The sequence below is a fragment of the Staurois parvus genome, unplaced genomic scaffold (genome assembly GCF_062004578.1).
Source record: "Staurois parvus isolate SC_StPar_1 unplaced genomic scaffold, SC_StPar_1.0 ptg000053l, whole genome shotgun sequence".
Lineage (NCBI taxonomy): Eukaryota > Metazoa > Chordata > Amphibia > Anura > Ranidae > Staurois > Staurois parvus.
The window spans coordinates 5,031,568-5,046,798 of record NW_028317849.1 but is presented as its reverse complement, the minus strand read 5'-3'; the positions used below and the strand labels follow the sequence as shown (position 1 = coordinate 5,046,798).

At 45.6% G+C, this 15,231-nt stretch overlaps 1 protein-coding gene across 2 annotated transcripts in view; it reads left to right on the top strand.

The window, feature by feature from the left end:
* The window catches only part of USHBP1 (USH1 protein network component harmonin binding protein 1), an 82,479-nt gene that overhangs the window by 32,525 nt on the left and 34,723 nt on the right, over window positions 1-15,231 (top strand). For both annotated transcript variants that reach the window (XM_089667512.1, XM_089667505.1), the window contains 4 exons: window positions 2,392-2,519; window positions 2,738-2,878; window positions 7,163-7,263; window positions 10,049-10,181. In XM_089667512.1, coding sequence (XP_089523638.1) covers window positions 2,392-2,519; window positions 2,738-2,878; window positions 7,163-7,263; window positions 10,049-10,181 — 503 coding nt within the window. The remainder of the gene's footprint in view (window positions 1-2,391; window positions 2,520-2,737; window positions 2,879-7,162; window positions 7,264-10,048; window positions 10,182-15,231) is intronic.

Below are 15,231 nucleotides of genomic sequence, written 5' to 3'. Positions count from 1 at the left end.
CAGGCCCCCACAACCACCACCCAGGGTTGTGGGGACGAGGCCCTTGTCCGCATCAACATGGGGACAAGGTGCTTTGGAGGAAGGAGCCCCCCTCCATGTTGAGGGCATGTGACTTGGTATGGTTCAGGAGGGGGGGTGCGCTTGCTCATTCCCCCTCCCATTTCCTGGCCTGCCAGGCTGAATGCTTGGATAGGTGTCTGGTATGGATTGGGGGGGGGCATGCTGTTTTTTTTTTATTTTGATATGGGTTTCCCTTTTAAAATCCATACCAGACCTTAGGGTCTGGTATGGATTTTAAGGGGGACCCCACACTATTTTTGAAAAAAAATTTGGCATGGGGTTCCCTTTAAAATCCATACCAGACCCAAAGGGTGCATTTTTTTAAAAAAAATTGATGTTGGCATTCTTTTGTTTACATTCAGTGTACAGTGTTACTGTACTAATGACACTGGCTGGGAAGGGGTTAACATGTTGGGGCAATCAAAGGGTTAATTGTATGCCTAACAATGTGCCTGTTTTTATTCCCTGCTTTGCAGAGAGAAAAAAATAGCAGACACATTGCTGCTGTATGTACAGAGCTCTGTGTTGTTTGTCAACACAGAGCTCGGTTTTGTCATTTACTCAGCCGATCAGTGGCTCCCAGCCATAAATCATTGGCCTGGACCTGCTGATTGGCTTGTGCTGTAATGAATGAGAGCACAGATGGGGCGGCAGGAGCACACGTGCCCCTACCCGGAAATTCTGGATTACGTATATATATGTGATCCAGAGCACAGCAGCTGCCCTGTAGCAGTATATCTACAGGAGTGGGTCCGCAAGTGGGTAATCTAAATCGGGGGTCAGCAACCTGAAGATCGTGATCTACCAGTAGATCGCGTTCAGGTGACTGGTAGATCACAGTCTGGGATTGTTGACCTGCCATCCCAGCGCATCAAACAAAGTGCAATGCAGAGGGACTACTTGTAAAGTTGGCGCTGTAATAGGGAGTAAAAGCTGCATAGACTGATGCCTCCTCTGTAGCGCTGGCTCCTGTCCCATATGGAGTGATACCAACTGCACTCCACCTCTTATCCCGGGTAGGGTTCTCCAGAGTGGTGCCAGCAGCAGGAAAGAAGGCCAATCACAGCATTCTTTTACCACGTGATCAGCCGTGTCCAATGACACAATTGCCGGTTCTCGGCTGCACTTTCCTCACGCTGTTAGAGCACGAGGAAAGTAGTGCTGAGAACCGGCAGTTGTCAGAGCAGGGATCGGCACTGATCATCAGAGCACTGATGATCAGTGCCCTGATGATTGGTGCCCAGCAGTGCCACCCACCAGTTCTGCCCACCTGTGCCCAGCAGTGCCGCCCACCAGCGCCCAGCGGTGCCACCCACCAGTGCAAAGCAGTGCCACCCAGCAGTGCACCCACCTGTGCCCAGCAGTGCCACCTACCTGTGCCTAGAAGTGCCACCTACCTGTACCCAGCAGTGCCATCCACCTGTGCCCACCAGTGCCACCCACCTGTGCCCACCAGTGCCACCCACCAGTACCCATCAATGCAAGGCTGCCAGTCAGTGCCACCAGTCAGTGCCCAGTGGTTGTGCCAGTCAGTGCCCATCAGTTGCACCAGTCAATGCCTAGCAGTGCCAACAGTCAGTACCCAGCAGTGATGCCAGTCAGTGCCACCTATCAGTGCTGGTGTGGGTGTGTGTGTGTTTTTATGTCAACACCATTTCCCATATCCCTGTATCCCACCTGGTGATCTAGCCAGTAACACACCTCCTGTATTAGAGTGCCCCCACTCTGGATCACCTTTGGGCTGCAGCAATGTCAGTCTGGGAAGGGGGGTGTGTTAAATGTGCTAGCAGATTTAAATACACTAACAGAATGAAGCCATACATGCTAAATACCTTTTCTCATCAGCAGTGTATAGCAGTTTTGTTACTTCTATCAGTGTCCAGCAAAGCACATGTTAAAGCTTGTAGGAGGAGTTTTCATTCTGCTTTAGGAGGATGCAGAACCCCTGACCTCTGTCTGGACAGTGCTGATTGGCCCTGTGCTGATCACATGCACTCTCCTAAGGAAAAAAAAACCTCTCTAGCAATACACACCAAACTGAGCATGTGCAGAGTGACTCCACACGATATGTCTATCAGGAGATAGGAGGGTGACACTGGAAGAAAGGGAGGATCAGAGAACTCAGGATCAAACAGCATTTTTACACAATTCAGAGGATTAACCCCTTAGGTTCCACAATGAGTATAACAAGCATGCTTTACTGCATTTACAGACTGATTTTACTGTTTTGAGTTTAGTAACACTTTAAAGGGACTTTGCTAGGTGAACAGACTATATTACTTTAGTAATTCAAACCAATAATATAGAAATCATGTGTGTCTTTTTGTACAGGGCCCTGTGACAGTCCTGCACGGTGTCATACAGTATGTTCAGAGCCTCCCTGGATCCCAGTCTTCACTGACTAGTAATTCTGATATCCATCCAAGTAACCTGGAAACTGAAATGAGACGTTTAAAAGGGTAAGTGCAGGCAGACACTGTGGGCGACACTTTATTTCAGTAAAACTAAATCACAGCATCATAGCTTTATCAAATTGTGTGAACCAGATTAGCAATCCATTATACTGACTGTACCTAAACAAGGTCAGAGAGCAATTCAAATTATTATATCATTGGGGAAGCCAACAGCCTTGTTGCCTTTGGCATCGACTGTGTACTTATGGTTTGTCATTTTACAGGTACCTTGACAATGTAAAAGAACTGAATGACCAGCTCAGTGTGACCCTAGAAGAGTGTAAGACTGATTCAGAAAAACTCAGTATGCATCTTGGAAAACTGGAATCCACATGCACAGCTTTGAGACTTGCCCTGCAAGCCAGGTGAGAACATAGAAAACAACATTTCTATATTTTATAGGCATTGCTCCTCTAAGTAGAACTGTATTCCATTAAAGCAATTGGGATTTCCATAACACAGAATTAAACTGTATCTGAGCACCACAAACCGAAAACGTTTTTATATATATATTTTTTACATGTTAGCCAACTCCAAAGCAAACTCTCAAATCCATCCATGTCTCCATGCTTTTTTTTTTAATAACTTTGAAAAACACCCCCTATTATTTCTAGCCACAACAATCTTGAGTAAGGACATATGATTCATGTAGCATTTGCTTCCCCGAATCCATTTGCCCTTAGCTCATGCATACGGACCGGAGGTGTGCATAGTTGAGAAAGCCCCTTCTCCCAATGTAAATTTAAAATTACTGTCACGCCTCCAAATGTGAAATACAGTGTATAAATAAATAATGCCATGAATTTTAATGTATATAAAAAACCTATATGGGTGGTCGCAAGAAAGAAATTGTGTTCCCACAAGCTATGCAAAATAATAAATAAAATATTGCTGCACCTACCCCTCTATTTAGATATCAATACAGTGCTTCCATGTGCATACACAAATGTATACCAAAATAAAACAGTACTAAAACCATGATAAATATTCATTCAATGCTACGTACAATAATCAAATATAATATATATAATATAAATATCTATATATAATATAAATAATATAATAAAGTGTAAAAGTAACAATATGCAAGACTCCAGTGAAGTGTTAGAATATCCCCTTATAATCATTATTTCAGTCTCTCAAAGATAAAAATTCCAAACACATATGCTTCTCCAGTTCTTATATGACACCTCTTGTGCTTTATCAAATTCAAACATGATGATTCCCACCACTGTTCACCAATACGCTCACCTCAAATGGTAGACCTGCCAAAAACACCAGATCATAAAACTCTTTCCCCCTTTATGGGATTCCTTTCCAGTTCCAGGTTGTAGCTTTAATTGGGATAAATCCTCCTATTGTCCCTGGGGATGATGTGTATGACTTCCACATAAATGGGTGTGTGGCCCTTTAAAAGATTGGTATCTCCCTCTGCAGAAGAGTCATACAATAAGGCTGGCCATACACTATACAATTTTCTGTCCAATTTCTGCCCAATTTCCATTAGATTTACCTTCAACTATGTAGTGAAAGGGCCTGTCTAATTGGATACAATTGAAAGTGTTTAGGTTTGACCTCCTATTATATGGTGTTTGGTAAATCTAAACCAAAAATCTCAAGAAAATTGTATAATGTATGGCCAGCCTAAGGTTCCATGCACACTAGTGGTTTTTTCTGTTCCTAGAAGCTAACCACTATTATCCTTTGTGTTCATGCACACTACTTTAGGCTATTAGCATTTTTTGAGCTTCAGCGTCCAGGAGCAGAAAAAAGATTTATTTTTGAAGAGTTTTTTGGAACGTTTTTCCAGCAGAAGAAAAAAGCTAAGGGCTAGTTCACACTAGATGCAGTCCAGTACGTTTTTTTTCTGCATAAATAATGCACGTACAGTGTTTTCCATGTATTCCAATGGCCCTGGTTCACACTGGTGCGGTCAGTTCCAGTCAGTTTCTGGTGCAAAAAAAAAAGTAGAACATGCTGCATTTTTTCTGTATAGAATCAAACTGGAACATAGCAAATTGGATCAAAACTGCACCGGAATGGAGTGTGGTGTGAACTGCATGCAAAAACGTATCTGGAATGCATCCGGACTGCATTTTTGTGGTGTGAACTGGTCCTAAATGCTACTAAATGCTACTAAACGCTCCTAAAACGCTCCTAACAGCTTTTTTTCTAGCTCTTTTTCTACATGTACTGTATAAACGCTAATGCTCCTAAATGCTCCTAAAAGCTACTAAAAAAGGCTATTACCAATGTTTTTTCTAGAGTTTTTTTTCGCTTAAAAAAACCTTGCTAATGTGCATGGAGCCTAAAGGGGATTCCCATAGTGTAGTATGTACTGCTGATTTATTGAAATGACACTTACATAAAAGGTAAAAAGCAAAGCATAAATCACAAAGAACAGCGGGGCTGCGGCTCCTGCGTCACTTCTGGTCTCAGCACTCAGTCACCTGGCTTATCATGTGACTTCCTCAATAGTAGGTTCTGGTGGGGGACTACCCCCTATGTCAGAATACAATGTCCCAGATGAACAAAAAGAAAAATTGTATGTGTGTACCCAGCTTTACTCTTTTGTGTTTCCTTGGCAGCAGAGTTTTCCCTGTCAACTCCCTGCTTTTCATTTATCCCTCCATAATCTGTGCTCCCTCAGAACAGTCTTTGTCATTCCTGTTGCTTTCTTCCCCCTTCAGCAATAGCAAATCTTAAAACTGTCAGCAGAATGGCGTTTAGTGGCTCTTATTTAATTTCATTTTCATTTTTTCATTTTATAGTGTCGGGGATGGGGTGTGTAAGGGGGCTTCTGATTGCCTGATTGTTGGCACCAAATAACTCAAGCTTCCGCCTCTCTTCTTGGATAGGACAACAACCCACTGCTGGTAGTTAGTAGCCATCTTGTCCTCAACTCCTTGCCAGAGGCCTACCCATGACATCTCAGACCATTATTCCTTTAGAAAGGAATGTCCACACAAGATTATATTATATTATAAAGTATATTTTCTACACTTTACGTTTTATTTTTTAAAGATGGCGATGACACATCACATCATTTCGACATACTGACAGGTGTCTTCGTCATATCTCATCATACACAAAAGTCGGAAATCTGTAGCAGTCATTGTGAAAGGAAAACACTGAACATCACACATAAATTACCTTTTCTTAACATTTTCTCTCTCTACCAGACCTGCAGCATTTTCCTCTATTCAACCCGAGATTCACAAAGTGAAGCATCCTGTTCTGTCAGCTGAAATTAACAAGACAAGGTGTTGTCTGCAGTTTACCTGTCTGTCCTTCTATTTCCCACTCCGTTGCTCTTCCCAGTTGCATACGTTCCAAAATGTTACCCTACTTCTCCCAAGGTCTCACTCCGAGGGCTCTGACTTGCCTATTTGGTTTTATGCATCCAGTTCATGACTTCCATCACATCGTTCCAAAAACAAGGACTGCAGCAGCTGCACCGCAAGATTCTAAACTTCCAGGGTATTAGTACCCATGACAGAAAACACTAAGCCTGGCCTTTTGCATCCCACTCAAAGTCCACTTAGATCATGATTCAAGTCAGGAAGACTACATCTGTTTTATCTGGGTGTAAGACAATCTCAGCCAGGCCTTCTGCCCTGTGCAGGGCCTTCGCAGTAGCTGACTACACCTGCTTGGCTGTGGGGTGTTTGGTTCCCATGCCCCACCTTACGCCAATTCCACCCACCCTGGTATTTAAATGGACGCCAGCTCCACCCATTACATACCTACATGGAGGCTTTGTCTAAAAGAGGACCTAATGCTCAATTACATCATTCTCTATTACCCCACATTTTGGGACAGAGCCCCTCAGGACAGCACAATAGCTAAATAGTTAGCATTTCCACCTGGCAGTACTAGGGTTGTTGGTTCAAATCCCAGCCATGGCATCATCGAACTGGAGTTTGCATGTTCTCCCTGTGCCTGTGTGGGTTTCCTCCCACACTCCAAAGACATGCTGGTAGAGTAATTGGCTCCTGTCTAAATTGGCCCTAGTATGTGTATGTATGAATGTAAGTTAGGGACCTTAGATTGTACACCCCTTGAGGGTTAGGGACTGATGTGAATCTACAACATATATGTAAAGCGCTGCGTAAATTGATGGCACTATATAAGTACCTGTAATAAATAAATAGTGGCAGACTAGCTAACCTGCTTACAAGTGCAACTGAGCATGTGTAGAGCTAGGCAAGACAGTGCCTTACTGGAGTTTAAACAGTATAGGAACTTGTTTTTAATGTTTTACATAGATATATCTGCAAAAGTGTGAAGTGATCTATCAGGACTTAATTTTCTGATAGTTCCACTTTAACCTCCCCTCCCAGAGACACAGTAGAACTTCCAATAAAGTGGGGTGAATTCCCCTGGTAGACTTTTGTCATCCCAACAGATAGCCAAGTGGAGAATTTCCTCTTACCTCCTGCTGAGATTTTGGGAGTGGCTCTACCTAGCAGGGAAACAAACAACAATACGAACCTGACAGAAGTTCTAATTCTTTCCTACTCTATCCAAAACTACAAATTTGTCTATAGATATATTTTAATGAATAAAAAAATAACAATGTTGTTAGAAGATTGGTAATGTGATATAAATGTTGACGATGTTCATTCTGTCTAATTTTGCTTTGACAGTGAGAGATGCCTAAAGACATACAGTTTATTATTGGCTCTTGCTGAAGCAAAGGGGGAAATTCTACTGAGCCAAGTGACTTCAGGAGATCTCCTAAATTCAGGTAATTTATTTTTTGCACAAATGGCAGCAACCTGCTTTACCCTGAAATAAAAATATTATCACCCCTTCACACATATTTATCTTAAAAATTCTTTAGATGCAATGTTAGATATTTTATATAATGTGGTTCTAATGTGTATGATGAATGCTGCACCCTCTTCTGAGGGCTGTTTAACCCCTTCATGCCTAAGGGTAAAACAAATCTTAACACCTAAGCACAATTTTGCAACTTTGACATGTTTTAGCAAAACCGTACATATCATCACAACTCCTTTGTGTATCCAGGTGGATTATACTTTGTTTTTCAGGACAAATTGGGCTTTAATTTTGTGGTAAATGGTAATGGATATCTCCTGATTTTATTTTTATTATCAAATAAAGCTAAAGCTAAATTAAAAAAAAATATATATTTTATTTCTATTTTGGCCCAGTTTTCCTTTGATAATAAAAATAAAATCAGGAGATATCCATTAGCATTTACCAAAAAATTAAAGCCCAGTTCGTCCTGAAAAACAAAATATTTCTTGCTGCTTCCATAACCAAAAAACAACCCAAAATCATTTCTCCTGCTCTTGACAATCACAGCAATACCATGTGTGTATGTTAGTTGTTGTTTGTACCCGTAGTATGGCCCAGAAAACAACAGTGTGCATTTTGCATTTTTTTTATCCTGCCACTAACTGACAATGATACTAAATTTAACCCTGATCTTAACCCAAACACTAACCCTGGCAATGACCCAGATCAAACCTTGATCTAGGTATTTAAAAAAAAAAATATATATATTTTATTATTCTTTTTATTCATTTATTTATTTTACACACACTTGGGATTTTTTTCCTCTCTGAAAGGACAGAGAGAGGTACAATGTATCTCTCTCCTCCATTCAGAGAAAGAAAACACAGGGGCGGTCTTCATAGTGACTGATCACTGTGATAGCCAATCAGAGGCTATCACAACGATCAGGTGACCCAGAATTGCGAGTCCTGATCATTAGAACGGGTCCCAGGGCTCTCAGTGAAGCCCCGATCTCTGTGCTGGGAGTGCGCTGTGCGGTGTGCTCCCAGCACAAAGACAGGTATGCATAAAGCCCAGTGAAGTGAAGACGCTAATTTGCGTATCGTCAACGTGAAGTGGTTAAGCAACTGACCAAATGATATTTCTAAATCATAGCGGAATTTTGCTTTTTGAAATGCCACCTTCGCTATGCTGTCTGTAGCTAACCCGTACTGCTCTGGGCCTCCCTTGTTATGTAATAAATGTTTATTTGTAGAACAAAGATATACATAAGTATATTACAAACTTCATAGTATAATGAAACACATTGTGACCACATAGGAAATCCCGGTGATATCTTTCTAAACTTCAAGTCTTTTATCTTTAAGAGCAGTAATAATTACCAACAGAAATTTTGTGATTGCCAGTCTCTTTGCCACTGGACAATTCTAGGAGTGTGTACCCACCACATGCAGTAGTCAGATTTACATCATTGTCATATTTTAAAACCTGGTAAAGGAGTACAGCAATATACTGTAATGTAGGCCCTTCTGGATATCAAAAGGAACAAGGTCTTATTCAAACTGGAAAAAAAATTGGTTTAAAAATGTTTCAAATGTAACTATGGCATAAATAGTATAATTATTGGTTTTAGAATTGGTCAACAAATTTTGTTTGAAAGCTCTTAGAATTTCATCCAGACCGGCTATTGGTATGTATATATTAAACAGGTTTCATTACAATATGTATATTTTTAACCAAATGAAAACTGCCTTCACAGAATTGCGTTCATTCAAGAAAAAATTTCCATCTTGCTCCTTCAAATGTTCTCATCACTGTGATCGAAAATGAACATCATTTTGACCCTCCCAACCATTAAAAATGTAAAGAACTTTCTGAAAATTTTAGCTTTCTAATAGATTTCTACTGGTATATGGCCAGCTTAAGAAAAGGTTAAAACCATGTCAAGTTTTTTTTGTTCCTGATATCTGTATCCACATATGGAGATTTCACTTACATTCCATCCAGTTCCAGTAGTTACTGAATTGGAAGTGAGTACAGAGACAGCAGTAAAAAAAATGCCAGAGTTTTTTTCACACTTCACAACTGTGCCTAAAACTAGAGAAAAAAATGTTTGCTGAAGTTATTCTTTAGCTAACAGTGTGAGACTATCCTGGGTGGCCATTTCTCACTTGGAGTTCACTATCTTATAAAATATTATTTTTATTGTGGTGTATTTGAATTAAAGTGTTTCCGAATGCAATTTTTTTAATTATTAAAATAATAACCATGATATACTCACCTGGTCTGGAACCTCCTCTTCTTGGGTCCTCCTCTTCTGTGTCTTCAGCCATAGCAAGCCACTTCTATGGAGCAGACTCGCTGGTTTGCTTCCAAGCCAGGCTGCATGTGTCTATAGACTCACACAACCCAGTTTGTTGCCCCCCCCCTCCCCGCTCTCTGCTCACAGGATTTGATTGACAGCAGCAGGAGCCAATGGCTCCCACTACTACATGAACTGCCTGTGAGAGGACAGGGGTGGAGACCTCTGGCCGGATAAAGCACTGGAACGATACAGGACTCATTAAGGTAGAAAACCTTTTAGCTTTAGAACCGCTTTAACTTTGCAGTCTTAATAGGATGTTCAAAATCATATGTGTAAGAATACTTCATTTGCTGAAATCTCAAATATTTGTGCAACTCGCTGATATGGTTTAGCTCCCTTGCCTGGGAAAATATTGGTTCATATGGAGACTCATTTATATTATATGTGTCCCTTTTGCATATAGGTTGGAACCTGCTACCAAAAGATTTGGAAATAAAAACTAAACTGTTCATGATGGAGGTAAGGAAGAGTTTCCGGAGAGAAGGTCTTAATGTAGAATTGGAAAAAACAAGCACAGAGGACAAAGCAATATACAGGTAATAGGTAGCTAAATAGTTCACTTATTATTATTATTATTATTATTATTATACAGTATTTATAAAGCGCCAATAGTTCGCTCAGCGCTGTACATTACAGAGGGGAACAGAACATGTGACAGAACAATACCAATACAATGCAAAACATGAGGGGATCGAGGGCCCTGCTCTTTCGAGCTTACAATCTAGGAGGGAGGGGGTGGTGGCACAGGAGGAGATAGCTGTGGGGGATGGAGTGGTAGGAAGAGTGGAGGAGGTCGGCAAGTTAGCAGGGGGCGGGGTAGGCTTCCCTGAAGAGATGGGTTTTCAGGGTGCGCCTAAAGGAGAGGAGAGTAGGTGATAATCTGATGGGTTGGGGCAGGGAGTTCCAGAGGATGGGTGACACCCTGGAGAAGTCCTGGAGGCGGGCATGGGAGGAGGAGACCAGGGAACTAGAGAGAAGGAGGTCTTGTGAGGAGCGGAGTGTGCGTGCTGGGCGGTACTTGGATATTAGGTCAGTGATGTAGTTCGGGGCAGTATGGTGGACAGCTTTGTACGTCAGCGTTAGGATTTTGAATTTGATCTGTTGTGCAATCGGAAGCCAGTGGAGGGATTGGCAGAGGGGGGTGGCGGAAACGGAGCGGTTGGAAAGGTGAATGAGTCTGGCAGCCGTATTCAGGATGGACTGAAGCGGGGATAGCCAGCGGCGAGGCAGGCCAGTGAGGAGGGAGTTGCAGTAGTCGAGTCGTGATATGATGAGGGAGTGGATGAGCTGTTTAGTGGTTTCTGGAGTTAGGAACGTGCGGATTTTGGCGATGTTGCAGAGGTGGAGTCTGCACGAGTTTGTTAAAGAGTGGACTTGGGGCTGGAAGGATAGGTTGGAGTCCAAAATGACACTAAGTATTCTGGCCTGCGGGGCGGGTTTGATGGTGGCGTTGTTGGACATGATGGAGAAGTCAATGGGGGGTGGTGTCCGGGCTGGAGGGAAGACAAGAAACTCGGTTTTGGAGAGGTTCAGTTTAAGGAAGTGGAGCGACATCCAGTCTGATATGTCGCTCAACAGGTGTGTGATTCGGGCGGAGACCGAGGGGGTGAGGTGGGGGGTTGAGAGATAGATTTGTGTGTCGTCGGCATAGAGGTGGTAGTTGAAGCCGTGAGAGTGTATGAGTTGGCCAAGGGAGGAGGTGTAGATGGAGAAGAGAAGGGGCCCGAGGACAGAGCCTTGAGGGACCCCAACAGAGAGGGGGAGTGAGAGGGAGGTGGTGGCATTATAGGTAACGCTGAAAGAGCGTTGTGACAGGTAGGATGAGAGCCAGGAGAGAGCAGAATCTCTGAGGCCGAGGGAGTGTAGTTTTTTGAGGAGGAAGGGGTGGTCGACTGTGTCAAAGGCCGCAGAGAGGTCAAGGAGTAGGAGCACTGAATAGTGGCCATTAGCTTTGGCGGTTAGCAGGTCGTTGGAGAGTTTGAGTAAAGCAGTTTCGGTGGAGTGTAGGGGACGGAAGCCGGACTGTAGGGGATTGAGGAGGTTGTTGTCGTTGAGGCGAGAGCATAGGCGGGCGTAGACTAGGCGCTCGAGGAGTTTAGATGTAAATGGGAGCAGGGAGATGGGTCTGAGGTTGTTCGGGTCATTGGGGTCCAGGGAGGGCTTTTTAAGTATGGGGGTGATGTGTGCATGTTTCAGAGGGGAAGGGAAAGTGCCGGAGGAGAGGGAGAGATTGAAGATGTGGGTGAGGGAGCGTAGGATGGAGGGGGAGGGAGGTTGTAGGAGTTGTGAGGGGATAGGGTCGAGGGGGCAGGTGGTGAGGTGGGCATCAGAGAGGATCTTGGAGACTTCTTCGATGGTAGTAAGGTCAAAGGTGCGGAGTGTTGGGGGAGCTTCAGTATGAGGAATGTAGGGTGGGGTGGGAGAGGAGGTCAGAGCAGTGGTGGGGTCGTGGGAGAGGGGTGTAGAGGGGGTAGCTGAGTGAGGGGGAAGGGGGTTGGAGGGAGTTTGAGCAGCGATGAACTCCCTGTGGGTTATGTCGAGGGGGAGGGGGGATGAGGGGGTAGCTGTGTGAGAGGGGACGGGTTGAGAAGGCGTGTGAGTTGCGGCAATGTCCTTGCGAATTGTGTCAATCTTGTTTTTGAAGTGATTGGCAATCTCAAGGGCAGTGAGTGAGGTGCTGGGTGGAGGTGGGGGTGGCGAGAGTAGAGAGTTGAAGGTGGAGAAGAGTCGGCGAGGATTGGAGGAGAGGGCATTGATGAGGGTCAGGAAGTAGGCTTGTTTGGCAGTATGGAGGTGTCAGGGCAGGAGCTGAGGAACGGACAGGCAGGCCTAACAATGTAACGCACTGGCTGACGACAACCACCACCCACAGACCAAAGTCCCTCAGGGCGCGGAGTCTAAGTCCCAGGCTGCCCTTCACCAGGGCCCCTGATGGTGGGGATGGACTTGACGCAGCCAGGAACCAGGTCGCGGCCCCCGAGACACCTCAGCTGCGGTAATGGCCGCCGCCAATGGCGTGTAGCTGGTGGAAGAGACAAAAGAGTAGTCAGACAAGCCGGGGTCAACAACAACAGGACAGAACAGTACAGGACAGCAGACGAGAATCACAGGTCACGAGCCGGGTTCAGCAACAGAGGGTCAGATCAAAGGAGAATACAAAGAATAGTCAAGACAAGCCGAATCAGATACCAGGAGAGTCACGAGAGTCAGAACAGAGTAACAACAACACAAAGACACAAGACACAAGTGCAAAGAGCATGTGCGGGCCACAGGCTTATATGTCATCAGCCACACCCCTCTGGAGGATGGACCACAGAAACCTGAAGGCATAAAAGGGCTCCCATCATGCACAGCAGAATCCAAGATGGACACCAGCACATGAAGTAACATAACCACAGGAAAAAGGTAGGACCTTGACAGTACCTCCCCCTCAAGGGCCCCTCCCCCTCCGCGGCTCAACAAAAGGTTTCTGAGGAAAGCGGGTATGAAAAGCGCGGAGGAGGGCAGGAGCATGGACATCCGCGGAAGGAACCCAGGAACGCTCCTCGGGACCATAACCGCGCCAATGAACCAGGAACTGTAATTGACCGCGCACCAATCGAGAGTCCAGGATCCGGCTCACCTCATACTCCTCATGACCGTCAACCCGGACAGGACGGGGCCGAGGAAGAGAGGTAGTGAAGCGATTGCAGATCAGAGGTTTCAACAGGGAAACATGAAAGATATTGGAGATCCGCATCCCAGACGGAAGGGCAAGTGCATAGGCCACCGGATTCACTTTGCGGAGAATGCGGAAAGGACCGACAAAACGGGGAGCCAGTTTGGGTGTGGGCACCCGAAGATTGAGGTTGCGAGTAGACAACCACACCCGATCACCGACCTGGTATGAAGGAGCGGGCAACCGTCTGCGATCAGCCTGGAACTTCTGGCGCTGAGCTGAGTCCCTCAAGGCCCTCTGGATCTGCCCCCAAGAAGAACGCAGGGCAGCAAGATGGTTCTCCACAGCCGGAATGTCCTGTGGTGAGAACCTCTCAGGTAATACCGCGGGTTGAAACCCATAGTTGGCCATGAAGGGAGACATCCCGGTGGAGGAGTTGACCGCCGAGTTCCTGGCAAACTCTGCCCACGGCAGGAGATCGGCCCAATCATCCTGATGGTCTGAAATATAACACCGAAGGAATTGTTCTAAGGCCTGATTGGAACGCTCCGCAGCCCCATTGGACTGCGGGTGGTAGGCTGATGAAAAGGAGAGACTAATACCCAACTGGGAGCAGAAGGCACGCCAGAATCTGGACACGAACTGACTCCCGCGGTCTGAGACAATCACCTTAGGTAACCCATGCAGGCGAAAAATCTCCCTGGAAAAGACCGTGGCCAGTTCCTGCGCTGTGGGTAATTTCCTGAGTGGAATGCAATGGCACATCTTGGAAAACCGATCGACGATCATGAGGATGACCGTATGACCCCGAGACACCGGGAGGTCTACAATAAAGTCCATCCCTAGATGTGACCAAGGACGCTCCCCATTGGGAATGGGTTGCAGAAGACCCAAAGGGAGATGCCGTGGAGACTTATTCTGGGCACAGATCGAACATGCCGCTACATAAGAGGCAATGTCGGCACGGAGGGTTGGCCACCAGAATAAGCGAGAGACGACCCAACACAGCTGGTTCTTCCCTGGATGCCCAGCAGTTTTGGCGTTATGGTAGGTACGCAGCAGGCGGGTGCGCAATCCCTCGGGTACGAAACATCTACCCTCCGGCCTCCCGGGAGGAGCATCAGTTTGAGCCGCCAAAATCTGCTCCCCAAGGGGAGAGGTCAGACTGGTGCGAATGGCAGCCAGGATCTGATCTGGAGGTATAAGTGAGACTGGCTCAGAGTCCTCCCTGGACAACTCAGAGTATTGCCGTGATAACGCATCAGCCCTGACATTCTTGGAACCAGGCAAATATGAAACCACATAGTTGAAGCGTGACAAGAACAGAGCCCATCTGGCCTGGCGGGGTGTCAATCTCTTGGCCTCCGAAAGATAAGTCAGGTTCTTGTGATCGGTAAGAATGAGGACCGGAACCGCGGAACCCTCGAGCAGGTGCCTCCATTCCTTGAGAGCCAGAATGATGACCAACAACTCCCGATCTCCAATCTGGTAGTTGCACTCAGCCGAGGAAAGCTTCCTGGAGTAGAACCCGCAGGGAAGTAGGGGTCCATCGGGCGACCGACGCTGAGACAGGAGAGCCCCTACTCCCGTCTCGGAAGCATCAACTTCGAGGACGAAGGGCAACCCAGGATTGGGATGCGAAAGAATCGGAGCCGAAGCAAAGGCAGCTTTCAGAGCCTCGAAAGCTCTGATGGCCTCGGATGGCCACTCGTGAGGGTTACTCCCCTTCTTGGTTAGGTCAGAGAGAGGCTTTGCCAATGTGGAGAAGTTCCTGATGAACTTCCGATAGTAGTTGGCAAAACCCAGAAAGCGCTGAATGGGCCGAAGACCATTGGGACGAGGCCACTGCAGAACTGCCGCAACCTTCTGAGGGTCCATGGAAAATCCCTCCGCGGAAATTATGTAGCCCAAAAAGGCAACCTGGGATC